We start from the raw sequence: 15,870 nt of genomic DNA, 5'->3' as shown, positions 1-15,870 counted from the left end.
TCAGGAGTTGAAAAACGTTTATTAAATACAAAACACTCTTTATTGCAGTGCAGTGACGAAAATACGAAATATTCAACAGATTAACAACAACAACGCAGTGCCCAGGAGACCGAATGTGTGCATTGAAATTTAAAATGCCTTTTTCCTGAAATAACTCTTGGAAAATGGGTGAGACGCACAAATAAAAGCGACAATGAAGCCAAGAAACGTAGAACTTAAAACATGTGCAGCTAACATTGAAGCATGTAATACGTATATTAAACAAATGTGACAGTTTATCAAGTCTGGTATCAAATTGTTTTTTTCAGAAAATAACTGAAGAGGAGCAGAAATCTCACAAACAGTGTTAGCATTAAAGTGTGCTTAATAAGAATGCTCATCTAACATTAAAACAATTTGTATTAAACACATTTGTTCAACCTATTCTATATCATGTGACAGGACTCAATAGAAAAAAAAACAGAGGAACAGTTATAAATATGAAATAAATACTGTCACTTTTACTTCTGAATGTAGTGTGGATTTAAACTAGAAATGGCAGTTAGGTTGCTGTTGGGTGATATCAATTTTAACGCACTAGTGTTGATGCAAAGGCCTTTTTGTTTCATGCAGACCCACCGGATTCTTTGGTTCAACAAAATACTGACCGATCACAAAACATTACTTTGCATGAACTGCACCGTCTAAAACAAAGTACCGTCCCTGCAGATTTTACGCGACACGGCAACAGGGCGGATCTACAGTGTCGTGGCCAGACAGAGTATATGTGTGTGTGTGTGTGTGTGTGTGTGTATGTTTTTGTCCAGAAAAAAAAGTCTACATTCTTCTTTTGCATAGATTCAACAGTGATGTGTTGACACTGCATTTAAAAAATTAATAATAAAGGCGAAGATACAAGGATCAGTATCGGGTCCCTGGAGTTTTTGTTTTCATTCGTTTTCTTATTTGGAGTTCTGACAAAAACTGATGTTGGATTGGGAGGTGACCACAAAAAGTTGAGTCCAATTTTAAGGAGAGGCTGATGATGAGAACTAAAAGTCTTAAAGTTTGAGCCTGCTTTTTCCACATCATATTAGGGCCATATTGAAAACAAAAACAAGAATGGGGTCAAGTCAAGGAATTACAAGAGTAAAATGGAAACATTACATGATAAAAAAAAACATGTTATAGTACAAGAATAAACTCATTTCACATCTGAGACTAAAGGTGAACACACTTCAAGAGCAAAAAAATTGTCATGAGAGAAAAAAAATATGTTTTATGAGAATAAAGTCGTAGTTATACGAAAATGGTCATTCCAAATGTGGCTGTTTCTCAAAATAGCCACTTATTTGACAAAATAAATGGTTGTTATATTACAAGAAAAAAATTTTTACAAGAATATCGTCATAATATTACAAAAGGCTTTCATTTTATAAGACTAAAATCTGGATATTATGAGAAAAAAAATAAACACGGCAATGATGACAATAATGTTTGGACGTGAGTCAATAAAAAAATTGTATTTTTCTTTTCAAATTTTAATGCCGTTCTCGTACGTTCCAAATTTTAGTCCTGTAACTTGACTTGACTTTTTTTCCATGTCTTTCTTTTAAGGGTGGCCTTACATTGGTTTGTCGTGTATCAACTTTAGACAGAAGAAAACAAAATAGAAAACACGGGACCGTGTGTCGGCGAGGTTTGCTTGGACCGCTTTAGGCACGGGGCCCGTGCAATCATGTGAGCATGAGGCAATGTTGTTACTCCCTTGTTTTGTGCTCCAAGTCATCCCATTGCCAGGGCATTGTGGCACATGCTTGACTTCTCATGCTTTTGAACCTGAGTGCTGGTACTGACCTTGACTTTAGTGCTCCATTTTTACCAGGGTATGTTACATACTAGCCGAGAGACGCTGCTCCGCTTAGTACCGTACAGTCCAGTTGTTTCGACGGTGCGTCCTGGATTTCTGTAAACTACGAAGAAGCTCGAGTTTAAGGCAGCCACGGCTTCCTGTCGTTTCCTTTTTGATCGGGAATGTGTTTATAGCGACACTTGTCTCCGAAATGGCAGCCTGTGGTTCTCCAGAAGTAACACTCGTCTCCATTCACGGGGCCTCGCCGCCGTGGTCTGAGAACAGAGGAGGGAGACACGGGTCAATAATTCTTAAGTATATATATTAAAGGGAAGAACAGAAAAAAAAAAACAGGTGTACCTTGACGTATGAATGACCCGACTTGTGAGTTTTTGTTCAGAAAGAAGCCAAGACTCGGCCGAATTTTTGTTTGGAGTTGGAGGGAAAATTTGGAGTTATATGATGTTAGCAAACTTCACAACAAGCAAGAGATCGTGAGCAATTCTGGAGAGCAAAAGAAGCCAAATGTTTGTTTCAAGCTGTTGGCTGCCACTCCCTGTTGAAGTGTGTTGTAAAACTAAACATGAAATCATTGTGTATTGACTCAAACTATAAAACATTAGCTAACTAGCTTCATGTTAACACACAAAAGAAATGTTATTACCGGGCTAACAAAAATAACATCATTATGCTCAGCAAAAAAATAAATAAAATAAAATACTGCAGCTTAATTGCAAAAGACCTCTTCTGTTTAATCATTAAATCTATGTATGTATTCTACTGGCCTTTGATAAACTGTTTAATTTTGTAGTATTCTCTGGAACCATTTCTTATTTATGTTCTTACAACACACAATACTGTAGAGTGCTAGTTTCTTTGTTTACACATTACAAAAAAGTTGGGTGTTTTTTGGGTGGGGCTGGAATGGATTAATGACATTTCCATTCATTTCAACAAGAAGATGATTGAGTGACGTGACTTTCACGTTACTAGCGAAAGCGAATTCATCTCAAAAGTCAAGGCTCCACTGTACAATGGCGTGCTTCTTACCCAGCAGCAGCGGCCACCTGCTGCGTGACACCGAGCGGAGTAGGAAGGACTCGGTGAGGGCGACGGTCCGGATAGCGCACCACTAACCGTGTGTTCTCAATAAAATGGCCCTGAGGGAGGGTAAACGTAAATGGCCTTTATTATGTGACCGCGTTGAAAAGAGAACGTAAATCGCATAGCACTCACGTTGAGTTTGTCCATGGCGCGGGCCAAGACTCGGCCGAATTTTTGTTTGGAGTTGGAGGGAAAATTTGGAGTTATATGATGTTAGCAAACTTCACAACAAGCAAGAGATCGTGAGCAATTCTGGAGAGCAAAAGAAGCCAAATGTTTGTTTCAAGCTGTTGGCTGCCACTCCCTGTTGAAGTGTGTTGTAAAACTAAACATGAAATCATTGTGTATTGACTCAAACTATAAAACATTAGCTAACTAGCTTCATGTTAACACACAAAAGAAATGTTATTACCGGGCTAACAAAAATAACATCATTATGCTCAGCAAAAAAATAAATAAAATAAAATACTGCAGCTTAATTGCAAAAGACCTCTTCTGTTTAATCATTAAATCTATGTATGTATTCTACTGGCCTTTGATAAACTGTTTAATTTTGTAGTATTCTCTGGAACCATTTCTTATTTATGTTCTTACAACACACAATACTGTAGAGTGCTAGTTTCTTTGTTTACACATTACAAAAAAGTTGGGTGTTTTTTGGGTGGGGCTGGAATGGATTAATGACATTTCCATTCATTTCAACAAGAAGATGATTGAGTGACGTGACTTTCACGTTACTAGCGAAAGCGAATTCATCTCAAAAGTCAAGGCTCCACTGTACAATGGCGTGCTTCTTACCCAGCAGCAGCGGCCACCTGCTGCGTGACACCGAGCGGAGTAGGAAGGACTCGGTGAGGGCGACGGTCCGGATAGCGCACCACTAACCGTGTGTTCTCAATAAAATGGCCCTGAGGGAGGGTAAACGTAAATGGCCTTTATTATGTGACCGCGTTGAAAAGAGAACGTAAATCGCATAGCACTCACGTTGAGTTTGTCCATGGCGCGGGCGGCGTCACTGGCATTCCTGAAATTAACAAAGGCGCAAAACCTTTCGTGCAGTACACGGATGCTCTCAATCTCGCCATACCTGCCATGTAAAGAACACAAGCAGTTGGTCAAATACTAAATTTAGAAAACAACATTTTGTATTTAACCTCTATGCCAGAGGCTACAGATTGAGGTGTTAATGACAGCGAGGCAAATCTCCTCCCTTACTGTACAAGCTAATGTACTATCCAAATGATAAAGTGTTATTTAGGTCATATTATTACATATGGTTGCCATAAAATAGAAACGATAACTAATCAAAGATTTTACCGTACATTTTAAAAAGATCCCTTAGGTCTTTTTCTGTCAACTCCGTCGTCACATTTCCCACCCACAGGGATGGGCAAGGGCTGGTGGAAAAACAGAAGGAATGTAAAATGATCCCCCCCTGCCCCAAATATAATACAATTTGTCTCATGCATGTCTACTGATTGTCAGATGTCATCAACTGTGTCAACCACTGTCAAGCTAAGTATTAATATCACGTTACCCTTGTTGTACAAGTGATTGATCTTGGCTTGTAGCTGCAAAGTAAAGAAACAAAAGCTTGATATATTGATGACGTCCAAAATGCTTCTTTGCTATGTGACATGAGCATGAACTAACCTCCTGCAGCATCGAAATAAGATGTCAAAACAGCTTGCACCGTTGAGAATTTCTCCAAAAGCGACGCACACTGCACTTCTTCAAATCCAAACTCCTGAAGCACAATCAAGTAGCATGTTTTCCGACAATTTCATCATTAAAAAAAAAAAAAAGGCAATATTTTCATGGGTATCCACCATCAATTGCAGCACTTTGCAGTTGTAGAGTTCATTCACAGCCTCTTCACAGTCTTTGTCCAGTTTGAGCACCTGCTCCATGGCCTTCTCCGCCTCACTGTAGCGCTAAGACACATTCGCATGCTGTCGTCAACCGATTATTCTTTCGTGAAAAACCTCGCAGTCACGTCACGCGAGTGTGGCGCGAGAGTCCACCTGCATGCCCATGAGAGAACTCCCCTTGCGGAAGTGTCCTTTGGGCCATTCCGGAGCTAGCTGGATGGACTGCTCGGCGTCTGCCAAGCCCTGAGAGTACTGCTCCAAGCAGTAATAGCAGTAAGACCGATTCCCAAAGAACCTGCAGCAACATCAATTTGAAGCACAACATATATTTCCAGCAAGCACGCCATTTCTATGTCATTGACAAATGAATGTTTAAAAGTAAACACTCAAGAAAGAAAGGAATAAATACAAGTATGGATGACGCACCTGTAATCATTTGGATCACATTTGATGGCTTCTGTAAACATGCGAGCCGCTTGCGAGTACTGCCCCTCTTGCACGAGCTTGATTCCTTTTTCTACAGTGAAAAAAAAATGTGCTCGTCAGTGACTATGCAACTGCACAATCCCAATCTGAAAATTGAACGGGCTTGAATGTTACTCGTATTTTCAGTCATTATTTACCAGCAAGTGATGTGCTTTTCTTCGTCGTGATGTCAGTTACCTTTGCCTGCAAAGGCATCGACATCATTTCAATTCACTGCTGCAAATGTATACATCCAGATAGGCAGATAGTGTACAGCATAAAGAATAATGATATGCACTGCAGTCGCTGCCAAAAGGAGCGTATTGGTGAATGGTATATGGCAGATCTCCAAATACAAAAATAATTCACTCTTGGCGACGCATAATTTTGATCTACATTTATTTAACCTGCGCGTGACCATGCCGAAAATACACAAACAAACAAAGGATGATATTTTAAATCAAACATCATCTCTAAAATGATTCATGATTAAATTTAGATTCTGGTATCTTTTTGGACTAGTTCCTTTAGGAAGCTGCACGACCAGAGAACATGCAAACTCAGCACAGCCACAGGAAAGCGGAAGGAAGCCCAGATTTAAACCTCAGAACTGTAAGGCGGACGTGCTAACCACTCCACCACAACTTCACTTGCCGAAATAAGTGACAACAATATTACAATCTGTACTACGGATAGGCATGAAGAATTGTGTGGAATTGGTTGGTCATTGAGTAATCGTGTCTTAAAGCACATGTTTAGACATCCTGGTGACTCAGTCTTAACTGGTTTGCTGCCAAAATAGACTATGGCAAGTTGAGCTGCACTCACGCTATGACACAGCTCTTTCTTTGTGTAACATGTTTCCTCTTTCATACAACATAAGTCAGATCATTCAGAGAAAGGTCTCCCGAAAAAAAAAAAAAAAAAAATCAATTCATTGTGACTTTGTCCCATAGCCTGTCATGGAAATGTACCCGTAGTCTAATGCCCATCCCAAAAACGCGTACACACCCTCCAGCTGCTACATTTAAAGGTGGTGCAAAGTCTTGTTTTTTTTTTTTTTTTTTAAAGACATCAGACTTTGCACCACCCAGAGGAACAAACACATCAGTGCCGCACAAACAGTGAGACACACACGCCTCATCACGTGAGATGACATGTCAAGTACCTCCTTTCTGGCCTCGTTCTCTTTGTTCTCTTTGGACTTGCGGCATGTTCCTTTAGGCTTGATGTGGCTGGCAGCGTTGGCAAAGAAGGCGCTGCTCACGTCCCACTCTTGCTCCTGTGGACCACAGCGAGATATATTGTAAGACTTAGTGACTGAGTAAGTCAAATTGGGCAGGGGAGGAGAGGGCTGGGCAATTAGGGGAAAAAAAAAGCTCGGGTTTAAGGTTTAAGTGTCTTTTTTTATGTAAGATTTACAGGAAGAATTTTTAAAGACTCCTGTATCAAATCCTCTGAGGAAAATACAAAATGATCCAAAAATATCAATTCAATTAAAAGTTTGAGGGCTTTTCATAAGAAGGTCCTCTGAGGTGTTGTTTTTTGGAATCGTATGTCCGGCCAAACCAAACCCTCTGTGGGGTCATTGGTTCCCCACTCGCTCCCGCAAGGGTTAAGGATTGTCGTAATAGGTGAACAGGCCCACACCTCTTCAGTTGATGTGGCCTTCCGACGCCCTCTGGAGGGAGCGGTGGTCTTGGAGGTAGTGAGCTTGTGTGCGGCAGCTGGTTTTGCATCCTTTTTGTCGGCCTCTTGCAGATGTGTTTGCCCCCCCACGTGAGCTTCCGCTTCCGAATCGCTGTCATCCAATTCCGAGTCGCCGGCTGCGCCGTCTTCAGCCTAGCGAGAAGGACCATGTTATTATTATTCAATGTAGTGCATCAAAATCAGATGTAAAAAACACGATTACCTCTTCGTCTTTGTCGCTTTGTTTCACCTGTTCTGACTTCTTCCGTTTTCGACGGCGCTGGAAAGACATTTGAAAATTGAAGTGGCAGTAAAAAAAAAAAAAAAAATTAAAAAATTGATATCTAATACCGGGAATTGAAACACACACACAAAAAAAAAATATTGAAGCAAAATATTTGCAGGGATCATTTTTCCACACGGACTAATGTCACTGCAGTCACACGCACCAGTGCGAGTCGAAACAAATCAGCGTGATGGCAATGAGCCAGGAGAAAGTGCGCAAAAGACAAAGAATGTCCAAAGTTTGGGAACATTTCACACTGGAGGAAGATACAGTGCAATGCTTACCACAGCAATGTTCAAAAGGAGCAAAATGTGTGCACTAACCTTTCTCTTTGCCCTGCGTCGCTCTGCTCTGCGTCTGACCTTCTCTTCCTCGCTCAGATCCTCGTCGGCATTTAATGCATCCTGAACGCAGGCACACACGGACGGTCAGAGTGGCACTATGAAGCTTTCACTATACAGTGTTGGCATTGCCCTGCCAGCTTTGACACTATTTCTTTACCTGCGACAAAGCGCCAGCATCATCAGGGGATGCGGCACCGCAGTCCAGCTGTTGTTCCTGCTGCTGTGGAGGTGGACCTGTCGGGGAGAAAGGCTCGTTATGTCCGTGCTGTATGCTACCACAAACTGCTTATTTCAGTCCGGTATTTTAACACTCCGTCCACATGAAAACACACTTGAAGCACTTTCCAAAGAAGCGGAAGGCACTGAAGTCGCTAACCGCTAATCATATTTCAACCAATCAATGGTTTTCCCCACCTACATGCATACAGATTGAAGTTTTGTTTCTAAAATTCTATTTGGTAACCTCAAACCCAGTTTGGCATGTGGACTTTGGGTTACGTTCAATTATTTTGCTCCTGTTTTCACCAATTAATGGAAAAGTGCCGGCACTCGGTGTACAACTGCCTGAGTGTGTGTGACACGCCTACCAAAGAAGGAATTTGCACTTGTGGCTTTCGCAACTTTGTCTGGTTCTGTCAGTATGTCTGTGAACAGATTTGTCATCATGACAGCATCACAATCGAGCAGGATGAGGCAGGGGAGAAAAAAAAATGTCGATTCACGCAATGCAAAAGTGTCTGTTTCAGTTTTGTAAATAAATACAGGATGGATGAGTGAGCGTAAGAAAGACTAACTAGTGTTATGGTATCTTAAAGGAGTAGTATACTGCAGGCCTGGAAATGGAACTTTGTTCCAGTCATCTTTATAAAATTTCTCGGCAGGTTATGCTGCAGTCGAAACAGTACAACTCATACCATTGCAAGCTGTGATGAAGACTGCTGAACTGAAATGTATTGCCTGGTGGAAACTTACATTTTGTAAATTCCAGATTGATTGGCTCAGATAGCAAGATTACCTGGACACATTGATGCCAGATAAACATGGACTTCCTTGTTGTATTCAGGTTCATTGACCTCTGATGACGCATCTTGGGAGATATCAGAGATGAGATCATAGTTTTCTATCCAAATACCCAGGAAGGCTGACATATTCACAGGAAACTGAACTAGAACACTTGGTCAGCTCCAAGCCGCAGCAGTGTTTGACACTGAGAACTTTCCTCTCAGAAACACCACTGTGAAAGTCCCGCAGATGACAGTGAGGCACTAAAAGGACGTCAAAACACACCGAGACGTGAGAATGGGTGTGATGTCAGGTTTCCTTTTGTTCAAGTGGGGTGAAATAGTATTAAATGAAAATGTGACCCTTGAGACGATTTCAGGCTTTCTACAGCAGTCCCGCATCTCAATGTTAATTGTTTGTATGATTGGTTGGACTGATCAATGTTGCCCGTTTGAATTGTCTTTAGCGGAAAACCTTCACATTGCATTGAAAGAATGCCAGCATTCCATGTCTGGCGATCCACTCCGATGCTTTCGGTTTCGTTTTTGTATTACAGTATTTTAGCGGAAGGTTCTTGTAGCATGCTTTCAAGGTGGTTGGAGAGCAGCAACAAAAGCACCTCTGTCTCTCCTGGTCTGAGAGTATTTGGCTGAAAGAAAGGCTCGTTCCACAAGAATGCACAATTCAAAAAGGCTGCGACAAGAACTTTGAGGTCCTTTAAACTCCTACTTTGGTGTGATTTGTACAACAGAAACTATGTGCGTTATGTTTTCTGTTTTTATTGAATGGAGAAAAAAAGTATTTTGTAGAAACATACCACAGGCGTTTGCGAGAAGACATCAGAAATGTAAAGCGTTTCACAGCATCAACATGTGTTGTATATTTGATGATTTGGAATGTTTAATGGGTTTTGAAAAATGTCTGATCTTTTCTCCACATGTTTGTGTTACTGAAAAAAAATATGACAAACCGTTAAAAGACAAAAAAATTGCAATGAAACAAAAACATCCAAGGGAAAATTTCTAATTCAGAATATCTCATCCTGCAATCTGTTTCCAAAGAATATACACTGTTGTGTTCATCGTGAGGTACAATGTTTACATCTCTGCTCCTCAAGCGGGGATGTAGATGAATACTTAGGGTTATGTAAACATTCATTCATTCATTGTTCATACAATGTTAATACGTCTAGTCACTCTTGTCACGCAAAAACTCACAACCGCATACACTTGGAGCGTATGCGCACTCCACAGATTGTTTATTGAACTCGGCTTACAAGTGACTAGCAAAAGAGTAACAGTTAACTCTTGAGCACATCATCCCTGCATCTCACTCGCGTGTCTTTTTGAATCGATTTCAGGCCAAACCAACTTTTTTATGCTTGTGTCATAGTTGGATCAAACATGGGTAGGGTGGTTATGCCTGGAGAGTGAGGCACAAGCATGATGAGAGCGTTAGATTAGTGTTAGATTAGTGTGAGAGTGGGAGTAGGATTGTGATAAGCGTTTTTGTTTTTCTCGTTAGTATTCACAGACTCTTCTCTTGGAATGAATTCCTGGGGTGTGTAACACGGGGCGAATGTGCTATAGAGGCAACTGTTGATGTGTTAGCATCTTGGACAGCATTACACTGGTCACTTGCAGGCTGAGTTCACGAAACCTAGTGTGTGAAAAGAATGCCAGCTCAACTCTCAACTCGAGGGACAATGGTAATGTCAGTTTGAGCTTTGGGCACGACCACGCTGGATGACACATGTGGCCCATGATAGAATTAGTTCCTGGGTTTTTGTGTGACAAGAGTGACTTTACATACACACACACTACACAACAATACTGTAGTATGAAAAATGAATAAACGTTAATGTAACTGCAGCTACGAAATCAAAATGGGCAAAAATGAGGATCACTGCAGATATTTTATTTTGACTCAACACAAAGAGAATTACAGTAGTCTGCTTTCATGGAGGACTACAGAAGTCTGAGAAAATTGACTGTTGAGAGGCTGAAAGGATTCATCGTTCATCAGAGATCATTTTCATAACGATGTCGTCAATTAATCATTGCACCTCTAAAACGATAACGACATCAATGATTCCATTTTTTTGTATTGTCTTTCATTCATCACCCAATGACAGCATAAAATAACAGCATTACAGCCAACGTAAATGTCCTTACTTTTTTTTGTACTTGCCTGCAGGCCTCAGACAACGATTTGAGGCATTGTTTTCATTCCAACGTGCTGCCTCTCCTCTCCCCTCACTCCCTTCATCCTTCTTGTTTGAAAATGAATCCACATATTTATCTATTTGAATATTTCATTATCCTACATTCAGCTGAATGATACGGCCTATCTATAGAAGTGCATTAGCTCATTTTTATGGCATGCACTGATAAAGGTGGTTCGAGGAAAAGGGTGTAGCTGGCATTGTCCCACCCGCGAACTCATCTTAAAACACACTTTTTATCTCCACGTTACGAACATAAAACGACGAGTTAGGAGTCTGTCTACTGGCTCTTGTTCGCCGAAGGCTTCGAAAGGAGTGTTTGCTCACTTTTGGTCGACTTTCAAAAGTTTGAGGTAAAGTGTGTCTTACCGCTGGCGAGCCCCAACAGGCGACATATGTCTCGGGTGATTTTCATGAGCGCAACCATCCAGCATTATCGTGCCCCGAAGTTGCCCCACCGAAGAATCCGTTTGAAGACAGACTAGGGACGGCGTGGACACCGGACAACTGTGGCGTCGGGGTTGCGGCGCCTCGGAGTGGGAGTGTATCCTTGCCGGAGGCGAATGAGTCTCCAGCCGCTTCCTGACGAGCTCGAGTGGCGTCTTAAAGGCACAGTAACACCTTGTCTCCCCCAACCCGATCTCACATAGTTCTCATTCCAATGTACTGATAATAGCAACATTCCATTTTGATAAGATCACATTTTGGAATACACGTTACCAAAATAATAATAATTGTCACCAGATCCTGCAGATGCTGCCCTTTGTTCTGTCTTTCCAAGTGAACACATCCTCGTGTCTATTGATCAGTACTACTCCACATTGCACTTTATTACTTGACACAGACCTGATGGGCTGGATCGGGCAGATATGTGTCAAAATCGGTCATCAATGCATGGTTCCATTGTGTCATGGTTGGAACTCTAACGTGAGTTCAAACCTCATTATGGACTGTACTTGAGGTTAGCTCAAGTACAGTCCATAATCAAATTCAGTATATTAATGTGGTGTGCTTTTACCTCCATCCATCCATCCATTCATCCGTCCATTTTCTGATCCGCTTTATCCTCACAAGGGTCGCAGGGTGCTTTTACCTTTCAAACTGAATTTTACAGTTCATCCAGCTTGACACACAGGACAAATCTCATGGTTTCCATGATGTGATGGGCAGCACTCTGGGCTTTGAATCCAGTGATCCGAGATCAACTCTCGGTGGAACCTTGAATGATTCTACTTGAAGACCCTGGAACAGCCTCTCTCTCCTATTGCAAAGTGTATGTCATAGTTTGTCCAGTTAGTTTTAACTCACTTGCAAAAAAATGGGGGAAATGACCTCTTGGTAAATAAAGATTGAGCACAATTAAATCTGCCTGGCAACAAGTGGTCAGGCAAGCTGTACCACTAAGAAAAAAAAAATCATCCTGGCATGTAACCAACCTGAATATTTGCTGCCTCCATGCTTTACATGTAATAAGGACAAGTGCTAGTAAAATTCAATTCAGCTTTATTTACTTGATTTCACATTAAAAACACAACAGACGCACATATTTTGGCAATGATGAGAAATGATGTTGGTACCAGTTTTTAGTTTTCAGTATTGAGCATGCATTACATACATAGAGTACATTCATATGACATTTTAAAAACATCTTTATTTGTGTGTGGCAATATTACACTATTCCACATGAAATGATCAAACTTTTTTTCCCCACGAGAGATCCAGTAGCATTAATACAATTAAAAATACAGTGGATCCCTGGATACTCACAGTTTGGCACCAGCAGATTCACCTATTCACAGTTTTGTTTTTTGAGGGAGGGTGGGGCAAATCCCAATTTTAATGATAAACACATTGGCAGTATATACCAGCTGATGTTCAGATGTTTTGGTGTTAAAAAAAAAATGCAATGTAGTTGCATGCAATTATAATGGCCGTCAATTATACGTGGATTTTCACTATTAGCGAGGCGTCCTGTCAGTCGTGCAAACTAGCTGTTAATGATTTAGCTTTGTATGACAAAGTGTGCATGGCATAGCATCTAATCAGATAGGAGTGTCTGGAGTGTTTTTACTGCACATTGTGATAGTTTGTCAGTGGCGTTTCAGGTCAGCCATGGCAGTCAGTGCGGCATTCCAGCCAGGAGACCCCATCACACCTCCACCTAAAAAAAAAAATTTAAAAAAAAGTTTCGTGTATATTTTTGGAATCTGACAGCAGGCACTTGAGTGTTCTAAGCAAACCTGGATGACTGCCACTGCCACAAAGATACAGGCCTTTAATTGGTGTACGGTAGTCGGAGAGTGAGGGCAAAGGTCGCGCTAGGTACAGCTGGTCCAGTGACATCGATCCATGAAAGATATTCTGTCAAGCAGAGACGAGATTTTCTTTGCTTTGGCATAAAATCAACAGTATCCACCTTGTGAGTACAGTAAAGTAGCAAATATGCTGACTCAATGCAAACACGTCACTTACATTACTGCAGAGTCGAATGACATTTAACTACATTGGCGTGTTTGAACAGTTGCTCGTGTCAAACAAATCACAAGTGTTTACCCCTCCGGTGAGCCCAAAAATACGCTCCAGGTCAGGCGGGGTTAGGATGTCCCTGCCCACCACAGACTGTTTAAATCCAGGGGCGTATTTCTCCACCCAGTCAAATACTGAATGAAACAAACATAGATGCATTTTAAGAAGTTAATAAGATTAAACTAAAACAGGTTCCAGTTCAAATAATATTACTATGAGTGACAGGAACAATACGTATGTAGGGCGTATTCGAAAATGACAGTGGTTACAGTGGCAGACTGAATTACAACTAATGGAGCCAACCCTCAAATCAATCTGTCACTCACAAACTTCATACATATTACAAACAAATTCATTTGACTCCCTTTTTCCAAAATAAACTTCAAATTAATTAGTGATTTTAATAATTTCATCAAACCTTGGCAGTTAGTGAGGACAATTTGAGGAAATTGAGTGACATATATATATATATATGACAGATACTACTTTGATTTGTGTGGTGAATTTTTTGCCAGTACTTCGAACCATTATCTGCAAAGGCCTCTCTGTCCTGCTCAGTCCACTCTCTGCCCTCGATGCGGAAGGGGGTGAACTGTGTGAACATTGACACCACATGACTGCCAGGGGGCGCCAATGTGGGGTCCAACACAGACGGGATGGTCATCTCGATCATAGGTCTGAAGGACAAAACACAAGAAAAACTGATTTGACTGCTTGGCATGTGTCATTTCAGAGTGTTGGTGAGATAATGAGACAGGTTGCCTTGTTGAGGGACGTCCATTCATGGCTTCCGTATAGGCCGCCTCCAGTATGTCGACACTCTCACAGTTGATGTGAATGGAGCACTGATGGTGAGGTCCTGGTTTATTGTCTGGTGTGGGAGCCGCGAGAAAATTTGGCAGCTTGTCCACTGCCACTATTAATACCAAGGTAGAAGAGGGGTGTGAGGGGTGAAAAAAGAAAAAGGAAAAGTCACACTTAAAACCGCGTGGAGCCAGCAAAGGCTGACATGGGATGAAAAGAAGCCTCTGCTGAATTAGCAAGCGATGTGACATTGCCTTCATTAGTCTGTTTCAACGCTGTGGTTGAAGTTATCGAACCGAGAGGAACATTTATGAAATTGGTTTGCAAGTATTGAGACTGAATAATTGAAAATTCAATATTTGGGCAAAAGCGATACACTATTAAAATGTAATGTTTATTTATTACAATATATCAATGTAGTCAATTTTTCGAAGGGAAATATTTCCATTCTATTATTACTTTTCTCAGCTAATGGCAAAGTGCAGAAAATTGAATGCTTTCTGTTGCTTATGGTGAATGGCATCCACTGTGACTAATATTTCCAAATATGGTTCGTTGCTGTGTAAATAATTTTGCTATATTCTACCCATATGTAACACAACCACTGTACTCTATTTGAAATTAATTGTTTTATTTCCAGTGGATTAGACAGTTGCATCATAAAAGGCCCAAATATTATTTACCATTGATCTTGGTGACAGGTGAGGTATAATCGATCTGATCGACAGCTTTCAAGAACTCTGCAGAGAGGGCACCCTATAAAAAAATTTAAAAAACAGGAAATTGAAAAAAAAACCTCATCTTGTGCAGCCATTATTATTGCTAATTTTTAATATTTTTTTTTCAACCTGTGGCATGAGGTTCTTGAACGTGACATAAGGGGTCGCATTTGAAAGTACAATTCTACTCTGAATCTCTGTGCCATCCTTCAGCACAACTCCCCTGGCAGCACCATCCGAGTCAACAAGAACATGTTCTACATCCTGCAAGTCAAGATCAAAGTTGGAGATAATTATGCAGTCGTGACACATTTGCATAAGTGGTGAATGCCTTTCTGTCAGGTGACCTTTTCTGTGAATATGTCTGCGCCGTAAGATCGGGCGGCGTTGGCTAAAGCCTTAGACACGCCTCCCATGCCGCCTTCAACGTAACCCCAGGCACCTTTCGCCTTCTCCAACTCTCCCATCACGTGATGCAAGAGCACATACCTACAACATGTACATGTGAAATTCCTTTCAGAGTGGCTCGACTGGATCATACACTGTTTATAAGAAGAGCCAAATGAAACCTAAACAAGTCAAATAGGGCCATCTTGCCATTCCTTAATCTACCACACTTGTCCTCATCTCCAAACTGTCCAACTTTTGGGGCGTGTCCATTTCGTTAATATGTTGTCTCACCCACTGCCAGGATTGCTGGGACTGGTCATGGCTCCAATCACACCATCCGTAGCCAGAGTAGCTTTCAGGGGCTCCGACTCAAACCATCGATTAAGGATCTAACACGAGAAAACATGAGCTGCGTTATGACGCCACCTACAGGCAGTAATAAATATTCAGCTAAATAAATAATGACAAACCTTACTGATTGGCGCTGTTATGATTTCGTAGAACTCTGGAATATTTCGACCTAATTTCAACCCTAGAATAGTTTAAAAAACACACACACACACACACACACACACACACACACACACACACACACACACACACACACACACAAAC

General features: G+C 41.1%; 2 protein-coding genes across 3 annotated transcripts in view; both read right to left on the bottom strand.

Annotated features, from left to right (window-relative positions):
- LOC109512717 (tetratricopeptide repeat protein 31) lies at positions 1 to 11,408 on the bottom strand. Of its 2 annotated transcripts, XM_019864657.1 has the most exons (16): positions 11,186 to 11,408; positions 7,748 to 7,824; positions 7,570 to 7,650; positions 7,184 to 7,240; positions 6,922 to 7,113; positions 6,440 to 6,553; positions 5,430 to 5,475; positions 5,233 to 5,323; positions 4,960 to 5,101; positions 4,765 to 4,869; positions 4,589 to 4,682; positions 4,473 to 4,506; positions 4,258 to 4,332; positions 3,920 to 4,022; positions 3,734 to 3,843; positions 1 to 2,106 (listed from the first exon to the last, which is right to left on the bottom strand). In XM_019864657.1, exons 1-16 carry the CDS (start codon positions 11,241 to 11,243, stop codon positions 1,971 to 1,973), a joined length of 1,515 nt encoding a protein of 504 aa, XP_019720216.1. In that variant the 5' UTR covers positions 11,244 to 11,408; the 3' UTR covers positions 1 to 1,970. The 2 variants fall into 2 exon arrangements, with proteins under 2 accessions (XP_019720216.1, XP_019720217.1); XM_019864658.1 differs by lacking the exon at positions 3,734 to 3,843.
- An 894-nt stretch (positions 11,409 to 12,302) lies between these two features.
- Positions 12,303 to 15,870, bottom strand: part of pyroxd2 (pyridine nucleotide-disulphide oxidoreductase domain 2) — a 5,230-nt gene continuing 1,662 nt past the window's right edge. Inside the window, exons 7-16 of the mRNA XM_019864652.1 lie at positions 15,726 to 15,787; positions 15,547 to 15,644; positions 15,213 to 15,354; positions 14,995 to 15,129; positions 14,830 to 14,902; positions 14,105 to 14,258; positions 13,868 to 14,019; positions 13,370 to 13,476; positions 13,057 to 13,177; positions 12,303 to 12,977 (exon numbers count right to left, since the gene is read on the bottom strand). Of these exons, the coding sequence (XP_019720211.1) occupies positions 12,907 to 12,977; positions 13,057 to 13,177; positions 13,370 to 13,476; positions 13,868 to 14,019; positions 14,105 to 14,258; positions 14,830 to 14,902; positions 14,995 to 15,129; positions 15,213 to 15,354; positions 15,547 to 15,644; positions 15,726 to 15,787 (1,115 nt within the window). The 3' untranslated portion in view covers positions 12,303 to 12,906. The remainder of the gene's footprint in view (positions 12,978 to 13,056; positions 13,178 to 13,369; positions 13,477 to 13,867; positions 14,020 to 14,104; positions 14,259 to 14,829; positions 14,903 to 14,994; positions 15,130 to 15,212; positions 15,355 to 15,546; positions 15,645 to 15,725; positions 15,788 to 15,870) is intronic.

This window comes from Hippocampus comes, unplaced genomic scaffold (assembly GCF_001891065.2).
Source record: "Hippocampus comes isolate QL1 unplaced genomic scaffold, H_comes_QL1_v1.1 scaffold108, whole genome shotgun sequence".
NCBI classification, from domain to species: Eukaryota; Metazoa; Chordata; class Actinopteri; order Syngnathiformes; family Syngnathidae; genus Hippocampus; species Hippocampus comes.
Note: the sequence above shows the minus strand (reverse complement) of the source record. Positions and strands in the feature narration are given on the sequence as shown.

What these genes read in the sequence shown, in the direction of transcription:
- LOC109512717 (XM_019864657.1), bottom strand. Translation starts at nt 11,243, where the DNA reads ATGGTTGCGCTCATGAAAATCACCCGAGACATATGTCGCCTGTTGGGG. An exon ending in TTATTTCGATGCTGCAGGAG is followed by an intron (nt 4,507 to 4,588) that starts GTTAGTTCATGC and finishes TTTACTTTGCAG; the next exon opens with CTACAAGCCAAGATCAATCA. An exon ending in GCGCCATGGACAAACTCAAC is followed by an intron (nt 3,844 to 3,919) that starts GTGAGTGCTATG and finishes ACCCTCCCTCAG; the next exon opens with GGCCATTTTATTGAGAACAC.